This window comes from Notolepis coatsorum, assembly GCF_963971535.1.
Source record: "Notolepis coatsorum genome assembly, chromosome: 19".
In the NCBI taxonomy this organism is placed as follows: Eukaryota; Metazoa; Chordata; class Actinopteri; order Aulopiformes; family Paralepididae; genus Notolepis; species Notolepis coatsorum.
This window is the reverse complement of record NC_140183.1, coordinates 70,916,695-70,937,010: the sequence shown is the minus strand read 5'-3', so window position 1 is coordinate 70,937,010 and position 20,316 is coordinate 70,916,695. Positions and strand designations below refer to the sequence as shown.

The window sequence follows — 20,316 nt, the reverse complement described above, 5'->3', positions numbered from 1 at the left end:
GATGAAAAAGTAGCAATCTGTATCGCTGTTTTTCTTTTTTGTCTACATCGTTTCATTGAGCTGTAATTAACACAGCACCAGGATTCATTGTCCTTCAATGACATCACTGAAAGACATTTCAAACTCATTAACCCTCAGGGTAAATATAATTTTCAATAAGAGTATAGAGTAAAAGTATTTCAGTACCTCTAATTTAAGGTATTGAACAGACTGACGAGAGTTAATAATAATAAAATAATAACTTCATTTTATATAGCATCACTAGCATTCTTGGGTCTCTGTCTCCTCATAAAGCCTTATTGCCCCTGGGGTCATTAATGTTCATAAAATCTTGTGGCTGTATGTCTTACAGGTCAGAAGATACGTTTATTTGAAATTTGAAAGATTGGCCTGATGGTGGCGCTAGAAGAATGTTCACGGGGTCACCAAAATGAACAGGTTCCTTCATCTAGGGGTTATGGATGTTCCCACAAAGTTTTGTGACTGTACGTCTTACAGGTCAAGAGGTACACACTCACTTGATCATTTACAGATTGCACTAAAGCAGTGGTTCTATAGTGAAGCCTATTGTAACCAGGTTTTCTGTGTGGAAATGTTTTATCTGATCATTTTTGTCTGATCAACGTTACTTTTATCTGTAATGTCTATGTGTTTATTTTGAAACTTTGTATTGCTGCTATTCTTGGCCAGGTCTCCCTTGTAAAAGAGATCCTGGATCTCAATTGGGACAAACCTGGTTAAATAACGGCTAAATAAAATTAAAAACTAGAGAAAAGGTCATGGGGTCAACCGGTCAACAAAATCAATAGGTCTCTTCCTCTTGGGATCATGAATACAGCTAATTTCATGTCAATTCGGCCACCTTTCTAGATATCCAGCTAAACCAAATGAGCAACCAACCAATCAAGTGAGCAACCAACCAACCAATCAATCAAGCGAGTAACCAACCAACCAACCAATCAAGCGAGCAAGTGGCTGAGCGACCAACCGGCGTTGGCTCTCTCGCTAGTGATTCCCAACCTAACGGAGAGCTTGCGCTTGTCCCCCGCAGGTGCTGAACCCGATGGGCTGGGATGCCTTCGGACTCCCGGCGGAGAACGCAGCCATCGAGAGAGGCCTGGACCCTGAGGAGTGGACTAAGTGGTACCAGAGTTCTCCGATACACACACCTCACACACCTCACTTTCTCTCTCTCTCTCTCTCTCTCTCTCTCTCTCTCTCTCTCTCTCTCTCTCTCTCTCTCTCTCTCTCTCTCTCTTTCTCTCTTTCTCTCTCCCTCTTTTTCTCTCTCTTTCTCTCTCATTCACCCACCTATACACAAACCTTGCTTTATCTCTCTCACCCACCCACGCACATACCCACACCTCTCTCTCTCTCTTTCTCTCACCCACCCACATACATACACACACCTGTCTCTCTCTCAGACCCACCCACCCGTATACACACACCTCTCTTTCATAAGCCCCCCCCCTCTTATATTCTCTCTCTCTCTCTCTCTCTCTCTCTCTCCCACCCACATACATACACACACCTGTCTCTCTCTCAGACCCACCCACCCGTATACACACACCTCTCTTTCATAAGCCCCCCCCCCCCTCTTATATGCTCTCTGCTCAGTAATATCTGCTATGTCCTAATGTCTCTCTCTTTGTCTTTCCCCATGTGTCCGTCTTCTCAGTAACATCCAGTCTATGTGAGAGAGCAACTAGATCACTTGGGGCTCTGCTTTAATTGGGACCGTGTGAGTATGGAGAGCAGCTTAGCAGCTCATACCAGTGAGCAGGGGAGGAAATTAGGCCACTTTACTGGCCAAATGCTAGTATTTTTTACGTTTGGCTGGTAAAAAAAATCAGATACCCGCCAGTTGGCTGGTAAGCCAAAAAGTTAGTTTCCTCCCCTGCTGGCGAGTATACAAAAAAATAAAACATTCTGCAATCACTGCACTGGCAAACGGTGCGCGTCTTCTGAGTGTTCGCTTTAGTTGACAGTGCCACGAGAGCACTGCACAAGACCACCCGCGGACATATAATGTTTAATAAACGTTTGCGCAGTACTGGCCAACCCGCGGACATATAATAATAAAAGTCCCGCGGTACTAGGCTAGCCATCAGGAGCACTCGCAAACAGATAATGTTAAACACAGCAGAAGATGGAAAACAGACAGACTGACCAACGGGGAACTGCATCCAACCCTAGTACAACCCTCGAGTATAAGTTACTAAGGACACATTTAAATCACAGAGGTGTAATGTTAGTCTACTGGAACTGTATACAGTGGTTAGCTTCTAGTTAGCGTTTTAGCTATAGCTGCTTGCTAGCTAACGTTAGCCCCGTGTGCTCAAAGCAGCCAGCTAGGTGTATCTGTTATGACTAATGTTTCCAAAAAAGCACCGGACTACGACGTAAGGTTAGACATTTTATTTCATGCTCAAAAGCCCCTGGCTTGCACATGGCAGTCACGAAAGGGGCTAGCTCAACCAGTGCACTGTGCACAACAGCACACCAACCCAACTGACGTTACCACAACACTTGACGGTACTTCACAGCACTGTCGTAAGACCACCGTGCTGTCTTAAAGGCACAGTGTGCCTACCCAGATGCATACACAACATTGACACGGCTTGACATACAAAGAAGTAATTATCACAATTAGCGATTTCTTTTGTCTGGTAAAAAATCTGTTTGGCTGGTAAAAAAAATCAGATACTCGCCAGTTGGCTGGTAAGCCAAAAAGTTAGTTTCCTCCCCTGCCAGTGAGTGATGGAATCAGAGAGTGTCTAGACATGTATGCGTATGTAAAATAGTGTGTGTGTGTGTGTGTGTGTGTGTGTGTGTGTGTGTGTGTGTGTGTGTGTGTGTGTGTGTGTGTGTGTGTATGTGTGTGTGTGTGTGTGTGTGTGTGTGTGTGTCTGTTTATGTGTGAACTCGCATGCTTGTGTATTACCTGACCTAACTGGATGTGTTGTGTTCTAGGAGGTGACCACCTGTCTCCCAGACTACTACAGGTGGACTCAGTACCTATTTGTCAAGCTGTTCAAGGCCGGACTGGCGTATCAGAAAGAGGTAGAGAGACGAAGGGGGGGGGGTCTCACATACGCAATCTGAACTGCGCTCTCCGACTAAATACAGGGTATCTTATCTAAAAAGTCTTAAAATAATTTTATTAAAGTATTCAAATAAATTTCATTTGCACAGGTATTACATATTCGGGGGGGGGGGGGGGGCTGTCGGGAGATGAAATAATATAAAATATATGAAATGTTTTTGTATTAAAGTAGTTTTCTTTGCTGGGTTACCGGGAGCTGTATGGAACGTGCAAGGATTTAGATTAAAGTGCAGCTGCCCGTTCAGTGTCTCTATGTGTGGGTGACATTGGTATAACAATTTTGCTCTGTCTAGGTGGTATTAAAAAGGTCTTTAAAAAAGTCTTAAATTGAACTTGTTGAAACCTGTAGAAACGCTGAAATATCATGGAGGAGAGAGCAAAATGGGGTGGGTGGGGGACACTGTACACTGTACATTGGAATACTGACAAAGCCATACTTGGTCATTTACTGTACAACTGGGTTAGGACAGACATTTGTGGGGGCCAGTTTCGAATTGCAGTCTCCCGTAGGTGTTCTTTGAGAGTGTTTTTGAAAGTGGGTAGTGATTCACATTCCTTTACAGCTTTGGGTAGGGCGTTCCACATTGATGTGGCATAATTGCGAAACGTGTTTAGTCCCTTGTTTGAGCCGAATCTGGGTTTAACATGATTTGTGGAGCTCCCTCTGGTGTTGTGATCGTGGTATTCACTGACCTTTGGGAAGTATTTTGACATGTACATGGGTACCTTGGTCGTGTAGTGTATCTTGTAGACCAGGCCCATTGCAAGTTACTGTACTCTGTCGTCTACTCTAAGCCATGCACCATAGACATGCATGTTACATTTCGTCTTTGTTTACGTTCTGCTCTATGGGAATATACCTAGGTATACCACGTTACTTGAAAGATTCTGCTACATGCACTTGCACTTGTCCGGCCACGCCCTTGTCCGCCTACATGTATATATGCGAGCGGTGTGACTAGAGTTGTTCCGATACCGATACCAGTATCGGAAATGCCTCCGATACAGCCTAAAATGCTGGTATCGGTATTGGCGAGTACGCGTAAAATCTATGCTCCGATCCCATATGACGTAATTTATCAACAACACGTGCGGTATCCTCCTGCTGAGAGTGAGCATTATAAAACAAACATGTTTTTAATCGACCGTGAATTAAAGTGTCAATGCTGTTTGTCATTTTAACAGCAGATACTTTCTTAAATGCCATTGTCCCGACAGAGCAGTGTGACGGGGAGCTCTGATGTGTTCGCTTGCTGGTGTTATTAGCATTAGCTGAAGAGCTAGCTGAAAAGCTAGTTTTAGCTTTAACGTTACCTTGGCTAAAGTTGGGGCTATTCATAATCCAGCAATAATGGCTGCAGACCTGCAAGCAAAGTACAGCAAGTTGGCACAGGAGTATTCCAAGGTAAATCACTTTTTCACCAGTAACGTTACATTGTCTTTCCATCTAGCTCACGTTAACTGGCTAACCTAAGTGTCGTCACCTCTCGCACACATGCACGCAATTAATGACATGTTGCGGAGACAGCCATATCGGTGACAATGTTTAGCTTTTAGTGCCAAAGGATAAGAGTCTGAGGCGGAGTCTCAAAAGAGAATGTTGAATATTTATTGTGCATCGAAAATCACAACATACACGCTAGCTAACTGAACCAGAGCCGACTGGATAGCAAGTGCAACAACGTATAACGTCCGTGCGGAACCAATGTCCCAACACCAACAACAGTTCCGTGGGTGAACTCATTGAGCATAGTTGTCAATTAATGATACTAATCTAGACAATCACCCGTTGTTGAATACCGTAAATACCATTACTTTCTAGTTAATACTAAAAAACAGTATATATAAAACAGTATCTGTAGTTGTAAAACAAATTATAATAATTATAATTTATATATATAAATGTTCTTTCTTTTTAAAATGTATGCACTGGTATCGGATCAGTACTCTGTATCGGCCGATACCCAAAGCTTAGGTATCGGAATCGGATCGGGAAGGAAAAAATGGTATCGGAACATCTCTATGTGTGACCGTACATCCGCGTTCCCGTTTCTTTCACTTCAGGAAGTGTTTTTTGCTACAGGCACACGTCAGCAAGTGTTGTTTAGAGTATTCGATTCGTTTTTATGTTGCTATTTTTTGTCAAAATGGCATCACCACCGGGGTCTGGGAAACGCTTTTCTGGGCCCCACCAGCGGTTCACCGTCGCGACCTCCTCCATGCGCCGCAGGGGCCCCCTTGTGTAGGGGACCTCAGCGGGTGCATTTGTCAGGCTCTGCACGTCCTGCCCTGGTCCTGTGTCCCATAGAGCAGAACGTAAACAAAGACGAAATGTAACGAAGGTTATCCTATAACCCTAGTTATTTGAGTCTTTGTGAACGTTCTGCTCGCAACTCACTGAGGACCCCTGACTGTCTTCCTAATGAAGGTCAAGACTCGGGAAGGCGGATGTACGGTCACACCCCTCGCATATATACATGTAGGCGGACATGGGCGTGGCCGGGCAAGTGCAAGTGCATGTAGCGGACTCTTTCAAGTAACGTGGTATACCTAGGTATATTCCCATAGAGCAGAACGCTCACAAAGACTCATGTAACTAGGGTTATAGGATAACCTTCGTTATGAGTGGGCGTGCTCCACCCTCGCAAGATGGCCGCCATGTGGCAACGTCGGTCTCCGTTGGCCAGCAGCGTGGGTAAGCCATCTAGTATTATATATCTATGGTTGGAACACTGAACTTTACACATTACTGCCACTTAGCGGGAAAGAGTGATGGGGATTGGCAACCTCGCGATTTATTTCACGAGCTGCTAGGTGGCGGTATACAGTCACGGCCCTATACACACGTCGCAGAAGAAGACCATAGATGCGTAGTGAGGCATAAGATACAGTAGGGCTGGGGCGATAAAACGATAACGATAATTATCGCGATATATTTTAATAATAAAAATAATTTAATAATAATACTTTTTTGTGACCTGCAACAGGGCAGTTTTAAAACCAGAGACAGTGGACAGACTTGTCTTTCTTGCCTGCAACTTAAAGTAATGGCTTTGCTTGTCCAAATGACAATACTGACCAAATTGAGATTTATTTTTCTCTTGTCCATTTATTTTGTTTGCTTTCTAATTTAAAATACAGTTTGAAACCGTCTGTACACAGTAGGCTATGTGTGCTAGCAGAGCTAGTCTCCAGTCACGAGTCACAGTGCACATGTGCGGTGGTTTGTCCACCAAAAAAGCGCCAAAAGATAGAAAAGAAACTAGCAGAGCCAGAACTATTCAACTCCCCTGGAGCCACAGCCAGCAGAGAAGCCTGTTTACTTTCGCTTTCAAACCAGCTGCAGCTTGAGATGGCGGCAACAACAAAGAATTGCTGCAAAATAAACATACATCTGTTGTTTAAAAAAAATAAAAATAAAGATTTAAAAAATATATATATAATGGAATGCATTCCCTGTGAATATATCACGTGCATGCTGCATTCCAAGTTGGACACTTTTTATGAAATATGGGACCCTTATCTGTCACATATTGGACCTGCGCTGTCCACCACTGTACTCGCCGGATTTCCCCATTACCCATGACCTCCCAATAGACCAAATGCTGCCTTGTTTTGTCTGATTGTGCTGGCAGTGTTGCCAAGGGAACCCTAACTGGTGCGAAGGTGCTTACATATACACGTACACATGCACACACCACACATATACGCATGCACACACATAGAACACACGTCACTCACACACATGCAACATGCAAGCGTAAATTACACAGGCATATCCAACATTCACACATAAAACACGCACATAGGTAAGGCACACACACACATGGGTAGGTAGAACACACATATATATAGCACACATAGATAATGCACACACATAAGAGCCACATTTATTATTTATTTTTTTATTTAAGTTTTATTATTTTACTTTCTTGTTTGCCTGTCTTGTGCTGTTATTATTGTTGTCGTTGTTGTTGTTATTGTTACTATTATTATAATTGTTAATGTTATTGTATTGTGATGTCTTATTCTATGTTGAAAAATGGAAAATAAAAACATTTATAAAAAAAAAAATATATATATATCGATATTGTTATAAGTATTAGAATATATATATATATATATATATATATATATATATATATATATATATATATATATATATATATATATATATATATATATATATATATATATATATATTCTAATACTTATAACAATATCGATAATTATCGATATCGAGTGTTATGATAACATTATCATATCGTTATCGTGATATCATTTTTGGCCATATCGCCCAGCCCTAAGATACAGGATAAGTGCCCACTCTGCATCTCTATGCTTGGGATGCGTCATCTTTCTTTCTTTCGCATTCAGCACCTCTAGTAGGGATGACGCGCGGCAGGCTGTGTAATGCCTCCGCGGGGCTTAGAAATGTTCCAAATGTCGAGGGGTTGAAATGTCTGCGGTCTGAGGTGGTTCGATTTCTTTGAGGGAGAATATAAAAGAGAGTGCGTGTCTTTTGTACGTGGTTTAATGGGGAGGACCTTGACGCCAATTGAATCAGTGTCTCAGGCAAAAGTCAAAATTACACACTTGAACGCTCGATGCTTTATTCATGACGACACTGTGTGTGCGTGTGCGTGTGTGTGTGTGTGTGTGTGTGTGTGTGTGTGTGTGTTCCAGGCGGTGGTGAACTGGGACCCTGTGGACCAGACCGTGCTGGCTGATGAACAGGTGGATGAGAGCGGGCGCTCCTGGAGGTCAGGCGCTCTGGTGGAGCAGAGGCTTCTCAAACAGTGGTTCATAAAGACCACCAGCTATGCCAAGGTACCACTCTTTGACTGGTGTGTGTATGTGGGTGTGTGGGTCCTTGTTTTCCTAGCACTGTGGGGACATTCTGTCCCCACAAGTGATAAAAACTGGATTTATATATTTTTTATAGACTTTTTCTCCTTATTTTCTATTTTTCTCCCATCCCAATTTCGTGTATATAATTCTCTCTTCCCCTGTCTTGAACGTTGCTCGACTATGCCCCCCACTGGTCGGTTGTAGAGAGGATAGAAGCCTTGCATCACGTGTTCCCTCCGGCATACGAGGAGGCAGCCTGTCACATCTTTTCGCCTGCCAGCGCGGACTCTCATTGGCGAGGTGTAACGCATGGGAGGCTCACACTACCCTCGCCACTTCCTGTCTCCCAACCGACCTGTAGGGGTCGCTGTCCACAACGTCCAATCCCCACCCATCGACTTCCACCCGCTGACTCTGCCAAATGAGCCAGTACGACGGCCGGCCCAAGCCGAAGGCAATGCTGAGTAGGGATGGGAATTGATAAGATTTTATCGATACGATTCCATTATCGATACATATAATTTAAATAAATGAATTGGAAATGCTACAGAACTAAACTGGTTAGAATAACAACATGCAACTTGACATTTCTGATAGTCATTTATCATTTATTGTTGAGCCCCCATGTCAGAAAAATACAAAAACTGTAAAAAATAAATTAACTATACACTTAAATAAAATAATGTATTTGAGAACAAATTTAATCTATTGAACTGTAGTTGCATTCAACAGGTCGTTATTGCAAAGGAGAATTTGTTAGCAATAACCTACCTGTATAAATAAAGGCCAGCTCAGTGTTCTCTCTCTCTCTCTCTCTCTCTCTTTGCAATGAGCATGGCTATTTAGCTAGCTAGCGGCTAATGTTACTTTACCATGTAAATGAATGACTAGGATGCAAAGCACTTTCAGTTTTCACTGCACACACAAAACGGTCGCAATATCGAGCCCTTTAGGTTTTCCTACGTTATTGTTTTTAAATGCGCAACTGTCGGAAAAACATGGCATCGATAAGAGGAATCGATAGTCACGGAGGCATGCGATTCCAGGAATCTGACAATTAGGTACCGGTTCCCAATCGATTCCGATTCTCGATTCCCATCCCTAATGCTGAGACTGGGATTCGATACCAGAGTCTCTTGCATTGGAGACGAGCACAATCTCCACTACGCCACCCAGCCGCCCTAAAAAAACTGGATTTTCTTTGTTATTGTCGGGACATTGGCTGGACCTCACATGATGAAATCATTATTTTAAGGGGTTAGGGTTAGATTACTGTTAGGGATAGGCATGTAGATGTTATGGTTAAGGTTAGGGTAAGGAGTTAGGGAATGAATATAAGCCTGGAATGCACCCACAATGCAAGAAAACCGGCACGTGTGTGTGTGTGTGTCTGTGTCTGTGTGTGTGTCTGTGTCTGACTGAGACAGGGACTAGTTTAATACTGGGGGATACTGGGCAATAAAGGCAGCCTTGCTCGCTTGATGAGAAACACCCACCTCACCAGCACTGAGGTCAACGGCCTCACCTCCAGAAGAAATTACCCTTGTTGAGATTTACACCAGTCATGCAATACATAGAGGATACACGTGTAATATTGCACTCGTTCACATATTTCAGTAATACTAGCAGGTATTTTGACAGCAGCATAACTTGCAACATAGTTAAATAGTCCTATCTGCATCAGACTGACACTCAGTGGTGTATGAGTTGACCGTGAGTAGGATCTAGACGTCAAAAGGGTAGTTTCAACAGACTTTCACCAATTTATTTGACATTTGTAGGCAGGGGATGGTTAAGGTTTGCGGTAAGGAGTTGCAGCTTGGCTAATAAGTGATGGCCCCATGTCATCAAGTTACTGACACACTATTGATACAGTAAGATGTAGAGAGTCCACAGTCGATTATCAAACTAAAGTGTTACCTACAGTATCATTTTTAAAGGTATCAAACGTCCTTAATGTTGTCAACCAGCGGCCTCTAGGCAAAAGAGCCCCTCTTGATATTGTGCTTTGTGTAAATATTTTGTTAGGTTTGTTTGGGTTGGATTGGGAGAGAGATAATAACTTGCATCCTGTCAGAAAGTGCGAGTGATGACGTCACATACATTTAATAGTAAAAAAGAATAGCTGTAAACTCTCTGATTGGTTCTCCTGTGTTTGTCCCGCCTCATGAGACCCCGCCCCCTTTTTTGTTTTTCCTCTGTGTAAGCAGTTATGTCATGAAAAGGGGAAGTGGTCTGAACATGTTTGAGCTTGATCCGCCACTTTGCATATTCACGGCCATCTGAAGGCCTTTTAGACGCACCCCCCATACGCAACTCTAATAAACCCCTTATAAGGGCCACATCGATAGAAGCCATTTTATTTTTGACAATCTTGACATTTTTTGACAGGCCCTACTCAAACAAGCTGACAACCACTTCTGATAATGCACATGTCTTAAAAATCTACTTGCCCACCAACTCCCCCCCCCCCCCCCCACTTCCAAAATAGTCATGCTGACATAAACACTTCCGACATCTGCAGACGTCTTAAAAATCTACTTTCTCAAAAAAGGGCCACTTCCCCTTTTCATGACATAACTGCTTACACAGGGGAAATACAAAAAAGGGGGTGGGGTCTCAGGAGGCGGGACAAACACAGGAGAACCAATCGGAGAGGTTACAGCTATTATTTTTTACTATAAAATGTATGTGACGTCATCACTGGTCAGCACATTCTGACAGGAATGTTATTATCTCTCTCTTGGGTACAGTGGAAGGGTTACTACTGCTGGCCACACCTCAGGCTCTGCCAAGAGCGGTCTGGAGGAATTCACAGTTACTAAACTCCAACCCACATGTCGGACCTAAACAAAAAAGTAAACTGTAGTAGAAATGTTATGCCCCCCCCACACCTACTATAGTCAGCCTATTGTTCTCCTGTCTACCCGTCTCCCTTGATCAATGCCTTTGTCCCCTGATCAATCAGTCTCACCTAAAGCCCTCACCTTCCCTAACACCCCCCCCCCCCCCACCTTCCGATATATCTGGTCACCTGGTCCCACCCCTTCCTCTCATGTATAAAATATCAACGTATACTATGGATCTGGGAGCTCATTATGGGACCCCCTCGGCCAGGGGCTCGTTGGGTCTTCTCAAGCCAAATCTCCTATTTGACCTAATACATTTGTAACAACCAACTATGGACCAGCAAATGATTTCCTCCTGCATCCACGACACTACCGAGCGGGGCTCTTTTGCCTAGAGGTAGCTGTTTGACGGCATTACAGATCCTACCTTTTAACTCATTCAGCGCCAGGCACGATGATAGTCGGGTTAACTCGCCATCGCTTGAGGGCAAATACCGCTGCCTATGTTTTCCAGTTGGTATTGCACCCCATTGGGAATGGTCTCGTTTATTTTCTGGGACAATCCGAGCCGTGCGGGCGTGGCTTAAAAACTCACGCGAGGTAGGCAGATACACCGATGCATCTGCGAGCCCCCCCCCCCTCAATATGCAATGCTGTTGAACGTGGCATGGACCTCCGCGCCCAGTACTTCAAATTTTATTTGATTTTATTTGATTTTATTTTATTAGGGATCCCCATTAGCTGGTGCCATAGCAACCAGCTAGTCTTCCTGTGGTCCACACACAAAAAAACATACAAAAACAATTATTATTGCAAAAACAAAATTATTAAAAGTCAGTACACACAATGCATAATGAAACTACTGTAACAATTAAGATAGCTAAAATTACATTAGTGTAAAACAAAAACAAAAAATTACTTTACAGTGTTAAAAACAATTTAAAAACAGTTTAAGATTATTTTTAAAAGTGAATCTACTGTAAATGCAGCAGAGGTTTTGAGGCAGGTTATTCCAAAGAGTTAATGCTCTAAAAATAAAAGATCTCCTTAAAGCGTTGGTTTTAGGACCTGGCAATTCAAGCTGCCCATTACTGGAACCTCTAGTGTAATGCTCGTGCACAGTATTACTAAAAACAATCTGATTATGTATAAAAACAGGAGTTTTACTGCTCATGACCAACTTGAACAGCACAAGTATATTAAAAGTAGAGCTGGGCCGTTAACGGCGTTAACGTGCTGCGTTAACGCTATACTAGTATCGCGCGATAATATAATTAACGCATTAATCTAAAAAAAAAAAAAAAAAAAAAAAATGTTTTTTTACATTTTTTTTTTTTACCTTTATTTACCCAGGGTAGGTTCGCTGAGCACAGATGCTCTTTTTCAGGAACGCCCTGCTTCACATTCACACAGTTCCATTCACACCTGGGAGCTGCCCAGTACAACCACAGTTGACACCATTGGCCACTGAGCAACTCCACTGGAGCAGTTGATTCAAGCCATGTCACATAGTTCAAGTTTGAAATGATTCTTTCTGTTTTGCTCCTGAGAGTGCTAGATACTGTACTGTACTGGTAATATTATTTATTTGTGTTAACTTCTGAATAAAAAACTTATTAAACACAAGTACATCTTATTGAACATTATTTTGATATTTCATTACCAATTATCATAGCAAAACAGCTTTTTCAAACAGTCTGTAATGCATTTTGGAAACGGGAGATGGGCTCATGGTGTAATGGGCCACCTGGCCTGAGAAACATAAGGAGGAAAGAAAAAGTAAGGACTTACTTCTGGTCATTATTTGGGTAGAACACACATATTTTGAATGCCTTCGGCAGGTTTTTTTAATTTTTTTTTTAGCCATTTTAATCTAGATTAATCTAGATTAAATCCAGGATTGCAGATAGATTAATCTAGATTAAAAAAATTAATCTATGCCCACCTCTAATTAAAAGACAATCTATTTTCAACGTTAAGCCAAGAGAGGCGGGCATGCATACGGCTCACATTAGACCTTAGTGAGCAGCCCAGTACCAACCGTGCTGCCCTGTTCTGGACAACCTGAGGCCACCCCTGGCAGCAGATGACCACATCGCAGAGCAATAGTCAAGATGACATAAAACTAAACTTTGCACTATCTGACATAAAAGGGGACGGGCAACAAAAGAAGCACATTTCCTGGAAATACCAATTGCTCTTCCCATTTTTTAAACAATATAATTAATATGCTGAGACCAAGACAGAGTGCAATCCAGCATCACTCCAAGGAGTTTAGTACTTTCAACTTGTTGAACTGCCGAATTAAACAAGTTTAAATGAAGCTTTGGATTTGTAGATAACATGTGCCTTGTTCCCAGCACAATACATTTAGTCTTGGAGATATTAAGGACAAGTCTATTACATACTACCCAGTCATGCACAACTTTAAGTTCTCTGCTCAAAACTTCATTAAGTACATTGCATGATGGTGCAGCGTAATACAATGTTGAATCATCTGCATAAAGAACTGTTGTAGCACATTTGGTAGCCCAAAATAGGTCATTAGTAAATACAGAGAAGAGCAAAGGTCCTAGGCAACTTCCTTGCGGAACGCCACACTCTAGACCTCTGCTACTGGACAGGCTGCCATTTAGATACACCTTCTGTGATCTAGAGGACAAATAACTTAGTATCCACTTTAAAGCAGAAGAGTTAAAACCATAACATTTAAGTTTCTCAACCAGTAGAGAATGGTCTAGCACATCAAATGCAGCACTAAAATCTAACAGCACAGCTCCCACCAACATAGAGTTATCTATAGTTTTAAGCCAGTCATCAGTCATCTGTATCAAAGCAGTAGAAGTAGAGTGACCAGTTCTATAGGCGATGAGTTAATTGGATTATTTCTTTTACATTACATCAGATACAAGGTAAGAACACTATATATAAATTTGATCGTTGATCTGATATGTCTTTCTACCGCGATTACGGCTGTGCGTGGCTGTGTGCAGTTTTCATGTATGCACGAGGAAGGAGGAAAAATTACAATGTGTTTAGTGTATTCCACTAAAACACTATTATCCGTCTTTCTCTGGAATTACTCAGAGGCACCCAAAGTTATACTCATATTCAAAAGGCTATATAACGGAAATGTACAGATGAAAAAACAATCCGTTTTGTACATGTTGACTGGATGCAATTAACTGATAATCAACGGGTGTATTAGACCCATAGCTATACTTTAAGATATATTTTAAGGACTCACAAATCTCGCAGTCCCCCCATTGACTTAGAGCGGTGGCGCACTAGCGCCATCTCGTGGATTAAGCGGTGGCGCTGAATGAGTTAAGGTCTAGTATAATGTACTGTATATACATAACATAGGAAATGTGAATCCCGGACCGTATTTTATTATTTTATTCTTAGGCTTATTTTATTCTTTATTCTTAGGCAATTTTTTTTGTTATTCTTATTCGTGACTTTGTTTTGTCTACATAAATGTTTACTGTGAGCGATTTGTAGTGCCAAATTTCCCTCGGGATGATTAAAGTATTTCTATTCTATTCTAGTCCTCAGTTTATGTCGTTTATAACTCTGTTACCAGTATTTATTTTTTAAGATTTTTTTTTTTTGCGTTTATCGCTTTATTCTACTGGGCAGTCCAGTAGAGAGAGAGAGAGAGAGAGAGAGAGAGAGGTGAAACAGGAGACAGAGTGGGGGGAAGACATTCAACAAATAACGACGGGTCGCGACTCAGCACATTATGTGGTTCGCCACTGGGGCGCCCCTCTGTTACCAGTATTTGATGTAAACGAGTACAGTGCCCGTTCAAAACGTGGGCGTTCCCTGTTCCCATCCCCCTAGGCAGAACAACCTTTTTACTTAAAGGTATAATGTGTAGAATTATGCAAAAAAAATTATAATGTATAGACTCATACAAAACAATCCCTCTCAATCATCACTTATGACCCACTAGAAGTGTGTGGTTGTGTCTTTATCTGCAGAGACCCCTCCCTCTGCATGTGTGTTATTATCTTTTTGTTTTTATTATTATTATTATGTCCGGCAGAGAGGAAGGATGGGAGGAGAGATATGGGGGAAGACAGGAGCCCGGGACGGCCGCGTTGCACTACAGTGCGTTACGTGGTGCACCACCCTGGCGCCCTGTTATTATCGTTCTGAGCATAGGACGATTCTGGGTGTCAACCTTTGGGCAGTGAGTGTACGTTATTGTGTGATGCATCTCCTCCCTACTTGCCATTTCCCCACGTGGAGCGCACATGATTGGACAAACACAGTGGTTTTCTGCTCCCGTTTTCAAAAAGAAAATTGTGGCTTGATCACTTGTCAACTTTAGCTTTTTCTACCTAAAGTTCAACCTAAAATATGTTTCTGAAAAAATCTTTAGTGGTAAGTTTGATATAACTTATATCGCTTTTTTTTTTTTTTTTTTTAGCATGTTCATTTTTATAACCAACACTTACACCCTACAACAATATGATATTGCTAGATCTTGAGTCATGTTTGATCTGCAATGCCTAGTTTCACTATTTCCTATAAACGCCACATTGTTTTTAGTGACATCTAGTGGCTGAACCTACTTACCTACTACCTTTAAGTTACATGCCAAAACATAAAGTTAGTTGTTCTAGCACCACCATCTGGCCAAATGGTACAGAATTCGACACTGCACTCCCTTGGGTCCTCAGCAAGACACCCACTGAGCATGACATAGATTGGATGAACAGTCCACAAGATATGCAAAGGAAACCCATGCACCCACACAGACATACAGAGATTCCTTCCTTTATAGTTAGATACCTTTTACCTTTCATCAGATATTCCTTCATTTATAGTTGGATACCTTTTACCTTTCATCAGATATTCCTTCATTTATAGTTGGATACCTTTTACCTTTCATCAGATATTCCTTCATTTATAGTTGGATACCTTTTACCTTTCATCAGAGATTCCTTCCATTATAGTTGGATACCTTTTACCTTTCATATTTGTGTAACTCTATGACATTACCTTGTCTCCTACTGAATTTCCCAGTGATTGGAAATGATATGGAACCGGTATTTTCCGTGTGTGTGTGAGTGAAAGCTTGTCTTTCAAGACTCCCCTTCATCTCACCTCCTCTCAGTTATTAGCCAGGTGTATTTCAATATTGATTTGTGATAGGGATATTGTATTTTCTTTCATATTGTGACCTCAATATGAATCAGATATATTGTTCATCACTACCCTCCATTCAGTCCCAGTGTCACTGTCAGCCGTGCCTTTCCACATCAGAGGTGTAAGAGGAGGAGGAGGAAGCTGCCTTTTGTGACAATGTGTCCCTTTGATACTAATTTGCTCTAAGGAGAAGAGAGGTAGAATGGAGGGAAGAGGGGAAGAGAGAGAGAGGGAAGGAGAGAGAGGGCGGGAGGGAGGAGGAGAGAGAGAGGGATGGAGGGGGAGAGAGAGAGGGAGGGAGAGAGACACAGAGAGAGAGAGGGAAGGGGAGAGAGAAAGATAGAGGGAGAGAGAGGGAGGGGGGAGATGGAGAGAGACACAGAGAGAAAGAGAGATAGAGATGGCAGAGAGAGAGAGAGAGGGTGTCATAAATCCATGCACCACACAGAGATACTCTAATTGGAGTCGGTCTGTGTCTATATAATATAAGTATTTGGTCTTTGTTTCTGTCTGTCTCTGTGTGTGTGTGTGTGTGTGTGTGTGTGTGTGTGTGTGTGTGTGTGTGTGTGTGTGTGTGTGTGTGTGTGTGTGTGTGTGTGTGTGTGTGTGTGTGTGTGTGTGTGTGTGTGTGTGTGTGTGTGTGTGTGTGTGTGTGTGTGTGTGTGTGTGTGTGTGTGTGTGTGTGTGTGTGTGTGCGTGCGTGCGTGCGTGCGATGCTGAATGTTTTCAGTGTGATTTTCTTTGCATATATACGTAAATGCATACAGGTATGTTACACAACATTAACTACCAATAACATTTATTCCATTTTCATCAGCTCCAGATGAACAGCCGCTTTTTTATCTCTCCCAGGTCTCTGTGTGATCACGCACAGACGACAGTGTATTATTACCCAGGTGAATCTGTGTTGTGTTTTGATGCACAGCATGATGAATACTCATATGGCAACAATAAAGATTTTCAATTTCATGCCACATTGCTCTTCCTCACACACACACACGCAGCTGCCTGCCTGTTACACGATGCTGACATCCAAATGATTAACTTTGTGTCGTTAGTTACACTATGAAACGTTAACCTAAACGTATAAGTCACACGAGAACACAAGTGTTCTATAAACATGTTATTGACTACAGATTCTATGAGACACAGCAGTAAGTGTCAAAAGCGTTAATACAAAAGGATGTACAATCTCCACATGTGAGGTAGAATTTAGAGAACTTGACATTATAATGATGACACAACAGTGGCTGCTGGTCATTGAAAGCTATGGCGTTCCAGAATTCCCAAAGAGAATTCCAAGAAGAGGGAAAAAAATTTAAACTTAAAGTGAAAATGTTCTATTAAATAATGAAGTTCTGGAGCATGTACAGAACAAATTGCGACCACCGGTGCTTCAATACACCACTGACTTAAACTGCTTTAACCTCAAATGGTCTGGTGTGACCAGCCTGGTCGCGTGAACACTTTAGGCAACCATATGTTGTGCCTTTACACATATGTTGGATTATGTAATTGGTTTGTCATGACAAACTAATAAAAAAATTCGCGATTTACCCGGTGGCTACAACAACACGCATGTAGTCAGTCACTGTGTGTTGTTGTAGCCACCGGGTAAATCGCGATTTTTTATTAGTTTGTCATGACAAACCAATTACATAATCCAACATATGTGTAAAGGCACAACATATTCCAGTTAACGGTATATTTTTTTAATGATTCGTTACGGCGCAATCAATACTTCCATGCGTTCAGGACGCGTGTTGCTTTTTAACAGCGGAGGAGTGCAAGAATGTGACAATTTGACCATGTGACCGCGGCAGCGCGAGAGAGCGGCAATGCGGAAATAGGCTGTCTATTGCCATTCTCTAAGACAAACGCTAACCTTAACCAGCTCCTTAACAGCGCCTAAACTTAACCGTTCTAACCTTAACCAACTCCGAAACAATGCCTAACCTTAACCTTAACCTTAACCATGCCTAACCTTAACCTTAACCATAGAAAGAATATTGCCATTCTCTAAGACAAACTCTAACCTTAACCAGCTCCTTAACAGCGCCTAAACTTAACCGTTCTAACCTTAACCAACTCCGAAACAATGCCTAACCTTAACCTTAACCATGCCTAACCTTAACCTTAACCATAGAAAGAATATTGCCATTCTCTAAGACAAACTCTAACCTTAACCAGCTCCTTAACAGCGCCTAAACTTAACCGTTCTAACCTTAACCAACTCCGAAACAATGCCTAACCTTAACCTTAACCATGCCTAACCTTAACCGGCGAAAGAATACACGTTAAAAAAAGAAATTTGATGGGATTCGAACTTGTCAACAACGGACCGCAGGACCGCTGCGCTGCCAGGTGAGCTGAGCTTCGAATGAAAATCATGGCGGATTAGGCCGGTTACATAATGCCGCAAGCTCTGCCGCTCCGCTCTGCAGTTGCCGCGCCTGCCGCGGGGCGTGTCGCAGCCAATCAGGGAAAACGCGGAAGCAACGGCAGCACTGCTCCGCTGTTAATAAGCAATAGGCGTTCGGGACCTCCATGTTTTGGGGGGATTCATCAGAAAAATCGGATCCGGGATTCGGCTCCCATCAGTCGGGCAAGAACTGCAGGTTTTCAGCCTCTCTCCTCTCTCCTGGAGCTTAAGGGGGAGCCGCGCTCCGCCAATCAGAGAAACGCGGAAGGCGCTCGGCCAATCAGAGAAACGCGGAAGCGCAAGTTGGTTGCCTAAAGTGTTCACGCAGCCTGGTCAGCCTTCTAGTGATACCAGACATAGGCCCACAACCAACTAGACATGATGGGTTCTTCGGGGCACAGGAAACGTCTATATATGTATACATTTCTAACTTGTAGAACGATATATAACCCCCTCCTAATGTAGAGTTTTTTCCCCCTCCAATGTATATATTTTCTTTTAGGATATCTGTCAAACAGTACTGTATATTTGTATATCTTGTATGTCATAAATGTAACAGTACTGTATATCTGTATGTCATAAATGTCATGATATATATATCTGTATATCTGTATATAAATGTCATTATGAATTGAAAATGGGGGATCCTGATGTAAACAAGACGAAAGTCTTTCTCTGGTCTGCATCCCCTTAACTATTGTGTGTTGCCCATTCTGCAATCTGTTAATAAAATGAACAAATAATTATATATATAATAATAATAATAATAATAATAATAATAATAATAATAATAATAATAATAATAATAATAATAATAATAATAATAATAATAATAATAATAATAATAATAATAATAATAATAAAAAAATGGGCGGCTGGGTGGCGTAGTGGAGATTGCGCTCGTCACCAATGCAAGATACTCCGGTATCGAATCCCAGTCTCAGCATTGCCTTTGGCTTGGACCGGCCGTCGTACTGGCTCATTTGGCAGAGTCAGCGGGTGGAAGTCGATGGGTGGGTATTGGACGTTGTGGACAGCGAACCCTACAGGTCGGTTGGGAGACGCCTGCACAGCAGAGACAGGAAGTGGCGAGGGTAGTGTGAGCCTCCCATGCGTTACACCTCGCCAATGAGAGGCCGCGCTGGCAGGCGCAGTGGTGAATCTCGCCTAGGGCGCCAAATGGGCTAGGTCCGCCCCTGGATGCAAGGCTTCTATCCTCTCTACAACCGAACAGTGGGGGGCATAGTCGAGCAACGTTCAAGACAGGGGAGGGGAGAATTGGATACACGAAATTGGGATGGGAGAAAAATAGAAAATAAGGAGGAAAAAGTGGATAAAAAATTAATATAATAATTACAATTTTAAATTAATAAAATCAATCAATCAAACAAATGCTATTTTCAGGCTACCATGCTATCTTCAGGCTACCATGCTATTTTCAGGCTACCATGCTATCTTCAGGCTACCATGCTATCTTCAGGCTACCATGCTATCTTCAGGCTACCATGCTATCTTCAGGCGACCATGCTATCTTCAGGCTACCATGCTATCTTCAGGCTACCATGCTATCTTCAGGCTACCATGCTATCTTCAGGCTACCATGCTATCTTCAGGCTACCATGCTATCTTCACGCGACCATGCTATCTTCAGGCTACCATGCTATCTTCACGCGACCATGCTATCTTCAGGCTACCATGCTATTTTCAGGCTACCATGCTATCTTCAGGCTACCATGCTATCTTCACGCGACCATGCTATCTTCAGGCTACTTTGGTCTTCTGTTGCTGGTTTGTTTCTCACGCTGTTACGTTGCAGACCCGACACAGTAAAGGCGGGGGAATGGGTAGACTCATACAAGAGAATCCCTCTCAATCATCACTAATGACCCACTAGAAAGTTAATGTAGGCACCTGACCACCGCAGTACC

At 42.4% G+C, this 20,316-nt stretch overlaps 1 protein-coding gene across 1 annotated transcript in view; it reads left to right on the top strand.

The window, feature by feature from the left end:
- Positions 1-20,316, top strand: part of lars2 (leucyl-tRNA synthetase 2, mitochondrial) — a 175,418-nt gene that overhangs the window by 51,921 nt on the left and 103,181 nt on the right. Inside the window, 5 exon segments of the mRNA XM_084335979.1 lie at positions 1,052-1,143; positions 1,679-1,694; positions 1,697-1,741; positions 2,974-3,063; positions 7,793-7,936. Of these exon segments, the coding sequence (XP_084192105.1) occupies positions 1,052-1,143; positions 1,679-1,694; positions 1,697-1,741; positions 2,974-3,063; positions 7,793-7,936 (387 nt within the window).